The 14,321-nt window shown below is 38.9% G+C and overlaps 1 protein-coding gene across 4 annotated transcripts in view; it reads left to right on the forward strand.

The window, feature by feature from the left end:
* The window catches only part of LOC149837073 (uncharacterized), a 38,983-nt gene that overhangs the window by 15,179 nt on the left and 9,483 nt on the right, over nt 1-14,321 (forward strand). For all 4 annotated transcript variants that reach the window (XM_090005795.1, XM_090005798.1, XM_090005799.1 and 1 more), the window contains 2 exons: nt 420-2,617; nt 5,030-5,661. In XM_090005795.1, coding sequence (XP_089861921.1) covers nt 420-2,617; nt 5,030-5,661 — 2,830 coding nt within the window. The remainder of the gene's footprint in view (nt 1-419; nt 2,618-5,029; nt 5,662-14,321) is intronic.

Genomic DNA, 14,321 nt, shown 5'->3' on the forward strand with positions numbered 1-14,321 from the left:
GTCCAACTTGTCTAATATCAGTTATTGAAGTTGTTCCATGGCAGGTGTTCTTGTAATTTCTGAGGTTTTGATTATATGCCTCTATGCTCAGTCTCACAATATGAAAGTCAGAGTCACTGCATTGTGGTTCAGAAGCACATTGGTTATGCTGGAGATATGATGTTAGCTTTCCAATTATGTGCAAGTTTCTGTATCCTAGTTCATTATTTGGTGTGTCCTGAAGTGCCTATTTCTTAGTAGCTTGGAATTTGCCATGCTATTTTTATCTTTGTTGATAAGGAAGCTGCATTTATATAATGGGCGATGGAAAAATAATTTGAAAACAAAGATGAAAGCCAGCAATTAAATCTTATATATAACTTGTGAGCTGCTGTTCTATTTCTTTGTTTTCATCCTAATGATATGATTTATGGTTGCAGGTAATTTCTTTAGGATACGAAGTGCCTTTGCATTTGGTGCTAAGAAGCTAGCAAGGTTACTTGAGTGTCCCAAGGAGAACCTTATTTCTGAGGTCAATCAGTTCTTCATGAACACATGGGACAGGCATGATGGCAGGCACCGTCCAGATGCCCCTGGTCCAGATCTTTGGCAGTTGAAGCCTCCTAATACAGAGCCAACAGATGGATCTGATAATTTCAAAAACCATTCAACAACAAAGAAAAAAGGAGATAATGGTGGGGTTATAGGGATTGATCATGCTTCTCTCTTTGATGGTACTCCGAACATCCATGGCGCCTCATTAGAAAATGTGCCAAGGACGAGCAATATTTCTGGAGTTTATCGCAGTCTGAGTCAGAAAAGTTATGGTAATCAACCTGTAAATGCTGAGAAGACCCAGGAGGTTTTGAAGCCATATTACTCTTCTAATAACCAAGAAGCCCAAGCGAGACATCAGTTTGCAAGGACACGATCTAGCCCAGAACTTACTGAGACATCCGGTGAGGCATCAACCAGAGGAAGACGGGGTAACAAGGCATTGGATATTGGAAAGAATCATTCTATCACTGCGAGGCCTGTTTACAACAGAAGAAAGAACATGCCCTCTGAAACTTCTGCTGCTCACCAGGGTCTGCGTTATTCTTCCGATGATCCCTTGTCGCTCAGGCACAGCTCTTCGCATCAGAGTTTAGATGCTAGTGCTGCCACTAATATGCCAAGTGCATTAAATAGTTATGCTCATGACGATGGCAGCGAGGCCCAGCAAGACTTGCAACAGGAAGAGCAAGATCTGGTTAACATGATGTCTGCTACTAGAGCACATGGATTTCCTGGACCCATGAGTCTAGCGTCTTCACACATACCTGTTCCATTACAACCTTCTCTCTTGGGCTATGCACAGAAAAATTTAGGAGGGATGGTGCCTACAAATCTCTCCTTGATTGACCCTGCTTGGGGATCTGGCATTCCATTCCCACCTGGTCTTGTTTCTTCTTCACTGTCACATTATTTTTCTGGGCTTGGTTTGGCTTCCAGTCCAGAGGAGATCATTGACTCTAGTAATGAAAATTCCACTTTGACTGAATCAAACCAGGATGACAGTGATGCTGCATTCTGGCCTGAAAATGACAATGCCTCATCGTCTAGTGGGTTAGAATTTGTATCATCTTCACGGTTGAGTGGTTCTCGTGGTACTTCCTTGAGAGGTCATCATCAGAAATTTCAAAACAGCAGAGGCAATGATATCTATGCATCAGAAAAGTCTGCAAGCATGAGACCTTTATCTGTAAATGAGGCGAATCCATCAAAGCTGCCCAAGTCTGCCAGAGACAAGCGGGGAAGAAAAATGGCTCCTGGAGGGCTCCCAACTACACCTGACAAATCCAAGGCTGGTTGGAAATATGAAAATGATGTGCCAGCAGTGGTGGATGAAGCAGATGATAAGGACTGGCATATGTCATCCTCAAGGAATGGGGGGTCTGCTTCTGCAGTCCCTCCTTTGTTGCCTGTTGGCCATGAAGTGGGTTCCGGTGGATCGGATCCCGTGATTACTGAACCAATGCTTGTAGGTTCTGGTTCTCGACAGATTGCATTCTATCCTACAGGACCTCCGGTTCCTTTTGTGGCGATTCCATTCTACAATTTCCCACCTGATTTAGGGAACTCTAATGGATCACCTAGACACTTTGACTGGGATGATAGTTTTCTGGAGAACGGGCACACAAATGTATCTGAACATAGTGTTGCCACTTCCAGTTTTGATGCGTCAGAGAATGTGGAGCAGTCTGAAGCTTTTGTGAACACAAGTTCTGTGGATATTCCAGCCATGGAGCCAAGGGATAAGCTCAATTTAGACATTCTAAACAGTGATTTTGACAGCCACTGGCAGAACCTACAGTATGGGCGGATATGTCAGGGTCCTCATACACCAATCATTTATTCACCACAATTGGTTGTGCCACCTGTTTATCTACAGGGTCATTTTCCTTGGGATGGACCGGGAAGACCTTTATCAGCAGCAAACATGGGTCTTTTTACACAGATCATGGGGTATGGGCCACGTTTTGTGCCTGTTACTCCTCTGCAACCAGGTTCCAGCAGACCCACTGGAGTTTATCAACGCTATGGTGAAGAGATGCCAAGATATCGGAGTGGCACAGGAACTTATTTACCAAATCCCGTAAGTTCCATGCTTCTTTTGATGGGTGGTCCTCATATATGTGTAATGAGATGCCCAACAAAATGTGAATCTATGAGCTTCAAGAGCACGATCACAAGGCACAAGTGCACTCACATAAGCCACCAAGGGCTCACACACATAGGCCACTAAGGGCACCAAAGGGAAATCACAAAAGAGCACTAACAATAATTAAAAATTATATTTTTTATTAATGAAACAAATGCACACAAAATGCATACGTAAGAAGGTGTGAGAGGCTGGCTAGCCTAACGGCTAGAAATACTAGGTGCTACTACCTAACGGCTAGTAAACTTAGCTACAAAAAATAAAAAATAAAAATAAGGAAAGAAAAATATATTTACATAAGAAAAATATATACAAGAATATATATATGTATGTATGAATGTATATGCATATGCATTTTTAGAATATTTGTGTACACCTTTCAATTGTGACACCAGTTCTACTTGGGCATTACTAAATCTGCCTGGTTTCTGAAAGTTGAAAGACTTCTGAAGGGCTAAGAACTTCAATATTTGGAAACAAGAGCCTAATACTTTTGCCATTTTGGTATTTTTTTTTCCTGCTTTGCATAATCAGAGGTCGTTTTGTGAACTCTGGAATCTTATTTTGTGAATCTTATTTTGTGATGCCTACCCTTGCTATCCAAAATGATTGACTTAACCTCTATACTGAAGTTCTTTGTTTTCTTCTAAATACCTAGTCTTTATGAGCTTGAAATATGCATGAGGGATCAAAGCTGAATTCTAGAATGCATTTTGTTTTGAGTTAGGTTTTTTTGCCTAAAACTTATGCTTTATAGTTTATATGGATAAAAAAGTTTGGGTTTATTCAATAAAAATAATTACGAAGACTATCTTTCTATATTTTGAATATTGTCAATGTTATAGGAGTCAAATGTTGGTCTATGATGTGATATGATATTAGCCATGTATTTTTTTGAGGACAGGGTCATGTCCTTATATATATGTATGTATGTATATATATGAAAATGTGTAGGTGCATGATCACTTTCGAACATGACCAGAATGAATTCGCGCTGAGCGTCCATTGTGCAAGTTTGCATCAAATAACACCTTTAGCGGCGACAAAATTCGCCGCTAAAGGTCCCGGCTGAGACTTTTAGCGACGACTTTTGTTGCCGCTAAAAGTCTTCTTTCAGAAACAGTGCTGCTGAGCGTCCATCGCACGCGTGATGGACGCTCAGCACAAGTTCGTTTTGGTCATGTTCGGAAGTGGTCATGCACCTATGCACTACTCTCTCTCTCTCTATATATATATTATTCTCAACTCTCTTTCTATATGTGATATCAGTCAAGTTGCTGACTGGGATTCATGAGATATGGCAACCCTTGAGGTGCTATTGCTGAATGATGATAAGTGAAAGAGTTGGCCACTTTTATCTTTTTTTTTTCACTTGTTATGGTTATCCTGTGGACCTATGTCGCATGGATACATCTGTGGAACAGTAATACAGCCATTTTTTGAAGTTTTCCAGTATAATTAATAAATGAGGGGATATAGTACAGAACAGAAGTTAAAAAGGAATATCCATTAGACATAGCTGTGGCCTAAAATGAGAAAAAATTTGTCATCTCTTCTCATACAGAGATATTTGGTCTATATTTGTCACTTTTTCTTCTTTTTCTTTCTACTCAGCAGATTTTCTTAATGATTGCTGTTGCAATTGATGTTGCTTTGCCATAATGATCTTTAAGAAAGTTATCAATGCATCGCGATTAATTTTGGTTCTTTAGTTTATTTGTTTCAATATTTATTAATGGTATCCTTTGGGAAACAAAGAATTTACTCTTTTCCTTAGTTATTCTTTGCCGAAAATAAAGAATTAATTGCTGAATTTTATGTTTCATTTCCATCTTATATCTTTCCAGACAATATGAGAGATTTTCATTATCTTTGTATCGATTCTTTTCCTTTAGGAATTTACTTTACACAAAATTAGTTTTTTTCCCTATATCAAGCTGATTGGTTAAGACCAGTCTATATTCCAATATTGTTTGTCAAGTGCCTCTTGGACAAAACACTCTAGTTGGTTTTGGTAATTCAATCATGGGGGATTTTCTGGTGTAGTTCGTGGAAAATGATTGCCTGACTACAAAGTCAGGTTGAGGAAACGTGCCAACCATGTTTTACTGCCACCTATAAAGTTGTGTAGTTTTGCCAATAGTCAACACAATCTTTTTGTTGCTCTCTTGATTGTCCCTTGGCTTTTGCAATGTGGCTGGAGCATGACTTTTGATTGATTCTTATACATTTACTCTTTCATGAGGGCATTTTCTTCCATGCTTCATAATTTAAACCTGGTTTCTGTCCTAGAGTCGGTATCTAGGGATAGTCAATTAATGAAACTGTCATTGCTGTTTTTTTCAGAAACCAGTTCCATTCCGGGATAGGCATTCAGCAAACAACCGAAGCCACCGAGGGAGCTACAACTATGACAGAAATGACCATGGTGCTAATGACAGAGGATGGAACGCCAACTCAAAACCACGTGGCTCTGGACGAAACCACAACAAATATGATGCCCGTGTCCAGGCTGATAAACTAAGTTCGAGGTCTGATCGTCCGGGAGGGCCTGATACCTGTACAGATCGATTATGGGATTCATACAGACATGAAGCTTTCACTACGTTTCCTACACAAAGTGGCACATTTATGTCTGCCAATCCTGTTCATGGCACAGGCAATGTAGCATATGGCATGTACCCTCTTCAGGCTGTCAACTCTAATGCTGTTGGGTCATCACTGAGTGGGGCAGGCCCCAGTGTTCCATCAGTGGTAATGTTGTACCCTTATGAGCACAATATTGGCTATGCTCAATCACAGGCGCAGCTTGAGTTTGGCTCCTTGGGCCCAGTCCACTTTGGCAGCTTTAATGAGGCAACACAGATTGGTGATGGAGGTGTGGCACCAGGTTTGTATGAGCAGCGACATGGCCTGTTCAAGGGTGGCTCACCTGCTCAGTCATCTCCAGACCAGCCCTCTTCACCCCAACTCCAGAGGTAGGCACTTTGATTCTTTTTAATAGAGAAGTTAATTACATGGTTCAGTGCTTGTTCTTTATACCGTCTTCAGTTTTGTATTTTGAATAAATGTGCAGACAGAAGTATATTTGTTATTTTGGTGGCCAATTCAGGCTCCAAGTGAGTCAAGCGGCACCCCCTTTGGGGTGCACCAGTACTATACAAAAATATATGATAGTATGGGTTCACAGTCCATATGAGAAAGATGATTCTTTTGTCTCCATACTAAAGGGGCTTCCCAATGATGCCACTCCTCTTTCTTTGACACACACTGTTCTTTATTCATGGAGACACACTCTTTCTAAATGCCCCTAATAATGATAGAAGTATGCCATCAGAGAAAGTTGTGTTGACCTTTTCATTTTTCTTTTGTGCTTGGGTTGGGTTTTAAAAGTTCTGATTTGATATAAAGGTCATGATACCTCGGCTTTCATTTTATTTTCTGAATTAATTGCATCAAAATCTCAGTTTGAGCATTTGTTTTGGCCCCTTGTACACCATGGGCTCAGGTCTAGGGTTCTGGTAGATGGTTAATCTCCCTGTTAGCATGTTCTAACTACTAAGTGGCTTCAGTAACTAAGGATTACTGAGGCCTTCTTTTTATAAAATTATAACCATGTTTAGCGATATTTCTCTTTATTATTTATATATAATAAATAGAAATGATATTTATAAACAAAAATTAAATTGCAAACATCTTATAAACATATTGCACACAATAACAAATGAAGAAAGTACCTATCCACAAGCTCTGAACTTTGTTTGCCACTGTGACCTCTTCCTCAGAGCATGCACTTTCTCCTTTAAGAGCTGATCTTTCACCTCATAAGACTCCTGAGGATCCTTCTTTGATCTATCGGCCTCCTCCTCAGGATCTTCCTACGCACTCTCCACCCCAGCCTCCTCTTTTTGTTGAGGATCCTCTTTTGCAAAAGGACCGTCACTCTCCTTCCCTTTCAACTGAGGACCATCAACATTATTTTCCACCTCAGCATCTCCACCTTCTATGCTTTTCACAATCTCCTCCACCTTAGCCTTGGCATCCTTCTCTTATTGAGGTACCTCCTTCGCCCTTCTCACCCTCACTGTGTCCACACTCTCCCTCTCTATCTCATCACTGTCACTGCAGGTGGTTCCCTCTCCTGCTTTTTCTAGCTGGACATTGAGGTTAGTGACAACCTCAAGTTAATGACTTCAACTTCTTCACCACTGACTATACATATGAATCCCCTTCCTTTGATGCTTCCGGGATGGGAAACACGATTTTGGCCATAAACTCGTCGATATTTTAAGCAGTTGTCCTTGTTGCCACTGACAACTTCTTATTTTAGAGCAGATTTCTGGGCTTCTACTTAATGATGTATTTTGACTAATTTGTTTATATTCATTTTTTTATTAAATGTGTTTGAACTACTCTGTGCATTGACCACCACTGCTCCTCTGTAGTGTTAAAATATGTTATAGTATGCATATATGTATATGTATACATATACATATATGTATATGTGTATGTATGTTTAAAGGTTGTAAACCAAAATACCCATCAAGGGTATTTTGGTACTTTCACTGTAATAGGCATCAGCCCAATAGGGGCTGGCTGACAACTCTTTTTATTTTTTCTTTTATTTCTATTTCTTTCTTTTTTTTTTTGTCTTTTTCATTTTGTTGTTTTTGGGCCATTGTTGGAGCTGCTCCCAATGGTTAGAATTCTAACCGTTGGGAGCAGCCCAACAGTCATATTGGGCTGCCCCAACAGCCCTCTCTTGCTCTATAAATTGGCCTTGAAGGCCTTGTATTTTTAACACACTCTTTTGAGTGAATATATGCAATATTAATTTGTTAGACCCTTGTGTGGGTGGTTCGGTGATTCAATCAAGCATTCCACTTGATTGAAAGAGTGCTCTTGCATGTGTATCAGATTCAATCTACTTCATTACATGGTATCAGAGCTTTGGTGTTCCAAGGGACGTTTATTAAAAAGAAGGTTGTGATCATCTTGAACTTGGGAAAATTTTGATCGTTGCATCGGAAAACGAACCATCTCCAAAACAAAGGCCTTGTATCACTTTCTTCTTCTTTCTTCCACTCTTTCTCATCTTCTCTTGTGTTTCATTTTCGCTTGTTGTAAATGGAGAATGAAAGGAAAGTAATTGTCTCCATTCCCGTACGCCTAAATGACACCAATTATGTGATGTGGGCATCCATAGTAAAACATAAGATTTGAGAAAAAGGGAGTTGGGGGTTGGGTGACGGCATCGACAAGGAGCCTATGCTCATCCTTACAAAGTTGGAAAATGTAAAAGAAATTGCGCTTCAAGGAGAGGAAATGGCTAAAGCCGTTTCCGAATATGAGAAAAGATGGAAAGAATGGAAGATGGGTCATTCCAAAATCATTGGATGGCTCATCAATAGTTTGGACATTCACAAATGTTCTAGTTTGGCTAAGTTTGGCCAAGTTTGACTTCGCTAGTGATGCTTGGAAATATCTTAAAGACATGTATAGTCTTAAGGATATTGCGCATATATGTAATATCCAAAATAAAGTGAGGACTATGACTCAAGGGAAGATGAGCATAAGAGAATACTACAATGCTCTCTCTCTCTTTTGGGATGAATTGACTCTTCTTGAGCAAAAGTGGCATTGCTCACAAGATGTTGAGCTCCGCGAAAATCAAATCAAAGCGGAGCATTTTTATCAATTCATAAATGGGCTTTGGCTCGAATTTGAAGGAACTAAGTTCGCTTTACTTCATAGAGGAGGTGTTTCTTCCATAGTTGATACTCTTGAAGAATTAACTATGGAAGAGAATAGGTTGAAAAAACCATCCACTTCTAAGGATGAAGAATCTGTGCTTGCTATGTCAAAGCCCGAAAACCATACGAAGAGTTATAAACCACCTCATTTTGTAAGAAATGAGAATAGAAGAAACCCCAACAACTATGAAAAAAGGGGTGAGCATGAGTCAAAGAAAGGTGAAAAAATTATTTGCTACCATTGCTATGAACCGGGAAACATCAAATCTTTTTGTTCCAAAAGAAAAAAAAAAGGATTATAAAGAAGATAAAAAAGTGATTTTGGTGGAAAGGAGTGAAGTAGACGACTCCAAATGCATCGGTTCACTCTCCTTAACTCAATTGATGGAGGTTTTGCAACCTATGTTCAAAACTCAATCTTCCTCGTATTCGGGAGTGGCCGTATCGACCAGTGACAACCATGGTAAGACCTCTTGGATCTTAGATTCCGGTGCTTCATTTCATATGACCCCTAATGAGTCTATATTGTTCGAATGCAATTTTAACTCAAATGATTCTCTTGTTTCCATTGCCTATGACACCACTTTAAAAATCAAAAGTTTTGGTATTTATCAAAAAACACTTATATTTCTCATACCAAATATTAGAGTAGTACCAAAATTAAATTTAAACCTCATCGGTTTCTCAAATTGCGGACTATGCTTGCAAAATAGTTTTCTCATCTAATGATTGTCTAATACAGGATCTCCAGTCTGGGAAGCCGATTGGGCAAGGCCATAGAAGAGGAGACCTCTATGTTATGAACAATCTTGAATTGCCAAGACATCATTTTTATAATTTTGTGGAAAAGAAAGATGTAGGAATTTGGCACAAAAGACTAGGACATCCTAGTGTGACCAAATTACAATTATTTTCATTTCTTTCAAATTGTAAAAAAGAAAATTTTGTATGTGAAGATTGCATTCTTGGCAAAATGAAGTCTTTACCTTTTGGAACAAGACATCTTATAACTAAGAATCCATTTGAACTTGTGCATTTAGATGTATGGGGACCTGCACCAGTTATATCCAAAGGAGGCATTTCTTATTATGTTGTGTTTGTGGACGATTATAACAGATACTCTTGGATATTCTTTTTAAAACACAAATCTGAAGTATTTGAATGTTTTAAGAAATTTCATAGTTATATACAAAATCAATTTAAAACCAATATCCAAATTTTTATAACTGATTTGAGGAAGAATTTGTGTCAAAAGAATTTAAAAATTATCTTGGCTCAAATGAAATTGTACATCAAAAATCATGTTCCTATACCCCTCAACAAAATGGTCTTGCTGAAAGAAAGGATAGACACATCATTGAAACCACTAGAACTCTTCTAGTGTTTGGAAATGTTTCAATTTTTTTTGGGGGCTGAAGCTGCCCTTACGGCAGTCTACTTGGTTAATAGAATGCCTTCAAAAAATATTGAAAACATTTCTCCTATTGAAAAACTTTGTAAAATGTTTCCCGATTACAAAAGATTGAAGGTTTTTGGGAGCAAATGCTTTGTTCTTACCAACAAAAATGATAAACTCTCTCTTAAAGACATTCCTTGTGTGTTTTTGGGCTATGCCGAAAACCAAAAAGGATATATGTGTTATGACATTGAAATAAACAAGTTATATGTTTCTAGAAATGTTATGTTTCTTGAAAATGAAAAAGGATTTACCAAAGAGAATATCCAAGAAAGTTATGATTATTCGTTCTTTTTTTACGTTGTCAATGACAAAAGTAAATATATTCATGAGAGTCAAAACATTCATGAGGCAAATGAGAATATGTAAGAGTCTTGATAATGTGGACTTACCTTACGATAATTTACAAATATATGCTCGTCGTACTGAAGATCACCCACAAAGTGCTTTACAAAGATACTCCCAATGTCAAGAAGAAGATTCTTCTAACCTTAGAAAATCCATAAGAATTTCAAAAGCTCCTAATAGATTCGTATCATATGATTCCTTTGAACCTAAGTTTAGATCTTGCCTAATGACCATTCACTCGTATTCTGAACCTCAATCATATCATGAGGCTAAACACCAACATGAATGGATTAAGGCTACGAATGACGAGTTGGAAGCATTAGAAAAAGCAAAAGCTTGGGAGGTCCAAACATTACCTAAAGGAAGAAAAACTATAGGATGCCGATGGGTTTATAAGGTAAAAACCAAGTACGACGGAACATTAGAAAGATATAAGGCTAGGTTAGTAGCCAAGGGATACAATCAAGAATATGAGATTGACTATTATGAGATATTTGCCCCAATTGCTCGCATGACTACTGTTAGAACTCTCATTGCTATAACATCAATTAGGAAATTACCCATATTTCAAATGGACGTTAAGAATGCCTTTTTAAATGGCAACCTAGATGAAAAAGTATACATGAATCCTCCTCCTGGTTTGTCTTTAGCACATGAAAAAACTCTTCGATTACGTAAGGCATTGTATGGACTAAAGCAAGCTCCAAAAGCTTGATATGATAGGTTTAGTGATGTGATGACTCAACTTCACTTTAAATCTTGTTTTACTGCATTGTTTGTTAAGTCTTCTGATGCAGGAATGGTGATTCTGCTACTGTATGTAGACGATATGATAATCATCGGAGATGATAAACATGAAGTTAACCATATCAAAGATGTGCTTAAAGCCAACTTTGATATGACAGATCTTGGTTTTTTACGATATTTTCTTGGAATAGAAGTTGCTTACTTAAAACGTGGTTACTTTTTGTCACAGACTAAATATGGGGCAGAGATCATTGAAAGATCAGGTCTGTCGGATGAGAAATTGGTTGACATTCCGGAAGTCATAAATGCCGAAATGAAGATAGATGATGGAGAACCCTTGTAAGATCCAACGCCCTACAAACAAATGATTGATGCTTTGTCTTATCTCTCTATTACTCGCCCTAATACATCCCATGCTATTCATTCTGCTTGTCAATTTCAACATGCTCCCACTATAGTACATATGGGTGTCGTAATGAAAATTGTTAGATATATTAAAAAATCTATTACCCTTGGCTTGTTTTTATCATCCTCTTCTTCACTAGAAGTTATTGCATATTCTGACTCTGATTGGGGAGAAGATGTCAATGATAGACGCTCAACCACTGGTTTATGTGATTTTGTAGGTGATGACAACCACTACGTCGAAATTAGTTTGGTTGAGACAACTTCTCAAAGACTTGGGGGTTCATACTGCAGAACCTTTAAAATTATGTTGTGACAACAAGAACATTGTTTACGTTGCAAGCAATCATACATTTCATGAGAGAACGAAGCACATTGAGATGGATTGCCACTACGTTCGTGAAGAGTTCTTGCGAAAGACCATCACACTACCTTATGTTCCATCAGAATACCAACTCGCGAACTTCTTCACCAAAGCGCTACCATCACCCAGATTCCACTTCCTATTTGGCAAACTCTCGGTGGTTCTACCATGAGTTTGAGGGGGGGGGGTGTTAAAATATGTTATAGTATGCATATACATATATGTATATGTATATATGTATACATATATGTATATATATGTTTAAAGGTTGTAAACCGAAATACCCATCAAGGGTATTTTGGTACTTTCACTGTAACAGGTGTCAGCCCAATAGGGGCTGACAGCTCTTTTTATTTTTTCTTTTATTTCTATTTCTTTTTTGTTTTTTTTGTCCTTTTCATTTTGTTGTTTTTTGGGCCATTGTTGGAGCTGCTCCCAACGGTTAGAATTCTAACCATTGGGAGCAGCCCAACAGTCACATTGGGCTGCCCCGATCTTGCTCTATAAATTGGCCTTGAAGGCCTTGTATTTTTTACACACTCTCTTGAGTGAATATATGCAATATTAATTTGTTAGACCCTTGTGTGGGTGGTTCGGTGATTCAATCAAGCATTCCACTTGATGAAAGAGTGCTCTTGCATGTATATCAGATTCAATCCACTTCATTACATGTAGCCTCCACATCTGCACCTACACCACCTACTCAGCTACCTTTGTCTTTGCCACTACGAGTCTCAACTCCAACCTGACCACCGATTGCAACACCTGCCACCTCTGCTCAAGAACCACCCTCCAGCGTCCTAGCGTCCTCTTGAAAAGGCGCTCCTCCGTACCACCCCCAATCCCCCACTCTTGCTAGGAATCAGAGCTCCTCTGCCCCTTCTCTAGGGGTAGTGAATCCTCTTGCAACACCCTTTGAATCCCCTAGCCCATCTCAACACTCTACTGCTCTAAAGTCTCTCTCTCCTATGTCACATAGGTGCAGGTGTGGATGCGGATACAGGTGCGGATGGTGCGACACAGCAATTTCAGAAAATGGATGTGAAGGTGCATATATACATAGTAGTGTATCATCAAACACCCAATTTGTCCGACACAAATGAGACGAATTTGCGCTGAAACAACACTTTAGCGGCTGACTTGACCGCCGCTGAAGACCTGGGTAGAAAAAGGTCTTTAGCGACAGTCAAGATCACCGCTAAAAAACCTTTTTTTAGGCACAGCTCGCGGCCGAGCCTCATCCGATGCCAGAGGCGTTCGACGATATGCTCTCTCGTATATATATTACATACACACACACATGTATGTGTGTGCATTTATGCATTTATATATAATATAGATAAATTGGACTTTGTTAGGGTTAACTGAATCTATTTTTAGACAGAAATGGACCTCAACATGGTTGACTTCACCTGATACAAAAGAAGGCTTGTCCAAGTGTCGTACCTGCATCGGTGTAGGTGCGACATTGGTGCGTTGCCCTGTTAGAAGAGTCTGTGTTACATAGTCTCTCTCTCTCTATATATATATGTATGTATACATATATATATAGAATCGTTTGTATGTACAAAAATGTAGTAAATCCCATTTTTTTAACCCCACATATATGATCTACATGGTCCATCTAGTGTGGATCTTGGATTCCAATGTGTTGAGCAAATGAGCATGATTTTCCATTGATGCAAAAATTAACTGTCGTAAATGCACCAAAACTTTTGACGCAGAGAATTTTTTTGGGGGTAAAAAAACATGATCCAATGGTCGATCTGTGAAATCTACAATGTTGAACTCATCTATGTTGTTGGATTATGTCAAAACAACTTCCAGTGTGAGATCTTGGGTTGTTTGTAATTACAAACAGTCGTAGTCTATGCCACAGGGATTCGCCCAATAGGGTGCTGCACCCGCGTCGATGCAACGTGAGTGCGGGTGCGGCACTCGGTGTGGTCAAAATGGACTCGGTCAATTCTGACCGAGTCTATTTTGGACAAAAAAAAACTATGAAAGGGGGGGAGGGGGTACCTTACCTCGAGCCCCCCCACCCCCTATTAAAAAAAATAGGGGGGGTACAGCACCATTTTCTTTTGTTTTTTGTTTTCTTTTTTCCAGATTATCAAGCTGTTTTTCAGAAAGTTGAGTGTGGTTTTGTTGCATTACATCCGTGTTTCATTATCTTGCAGTTTAAAGAAAAAGGTGTTCACTATATGTCCAATTAGGACCTATGTAGTTAAAATCCTGCTTAGGCTTCATTTACTTACAATAGAATAACCTTAGAACCTGTACTTTTGACAAAGAGGGCACTGCCAATTTAGCAAGAATGAAAACCATCAAAACCCATATGAGTCATTACATCACTAAATCTATCGTACCAGGCCTTAGGAGCTTGTATAAGGCTATACAGGGCCTTCTTAAGTTTAAGTGTTTTACCTTTTTCAATACCAAATCCTGGTAGGGGATCCATATAAACCTCCTCATTTAATTCACCATTGAGAAATTCATTTTTAACATTAAGTTGACATATGAACCATTTTTGAATAGATGCAACAACTATGAGAGTCCTAATAC

The sequence above is a fragment of the Nuphar pumila genome, chromosome 5 (genome assembly GCF_984573655.1).
Source record: "Nuphar pumila chromosome 5, dmNupPumi1.hap1.1, whole genome shotgun sequence".
Taxonomy (NCBI): Eukaryota; Viridiplantae; Streptophyta; class Magnoliopsida; order Nymphaeales; family Nymphaeaceae; genus Nuphar; species Nuphar pumila.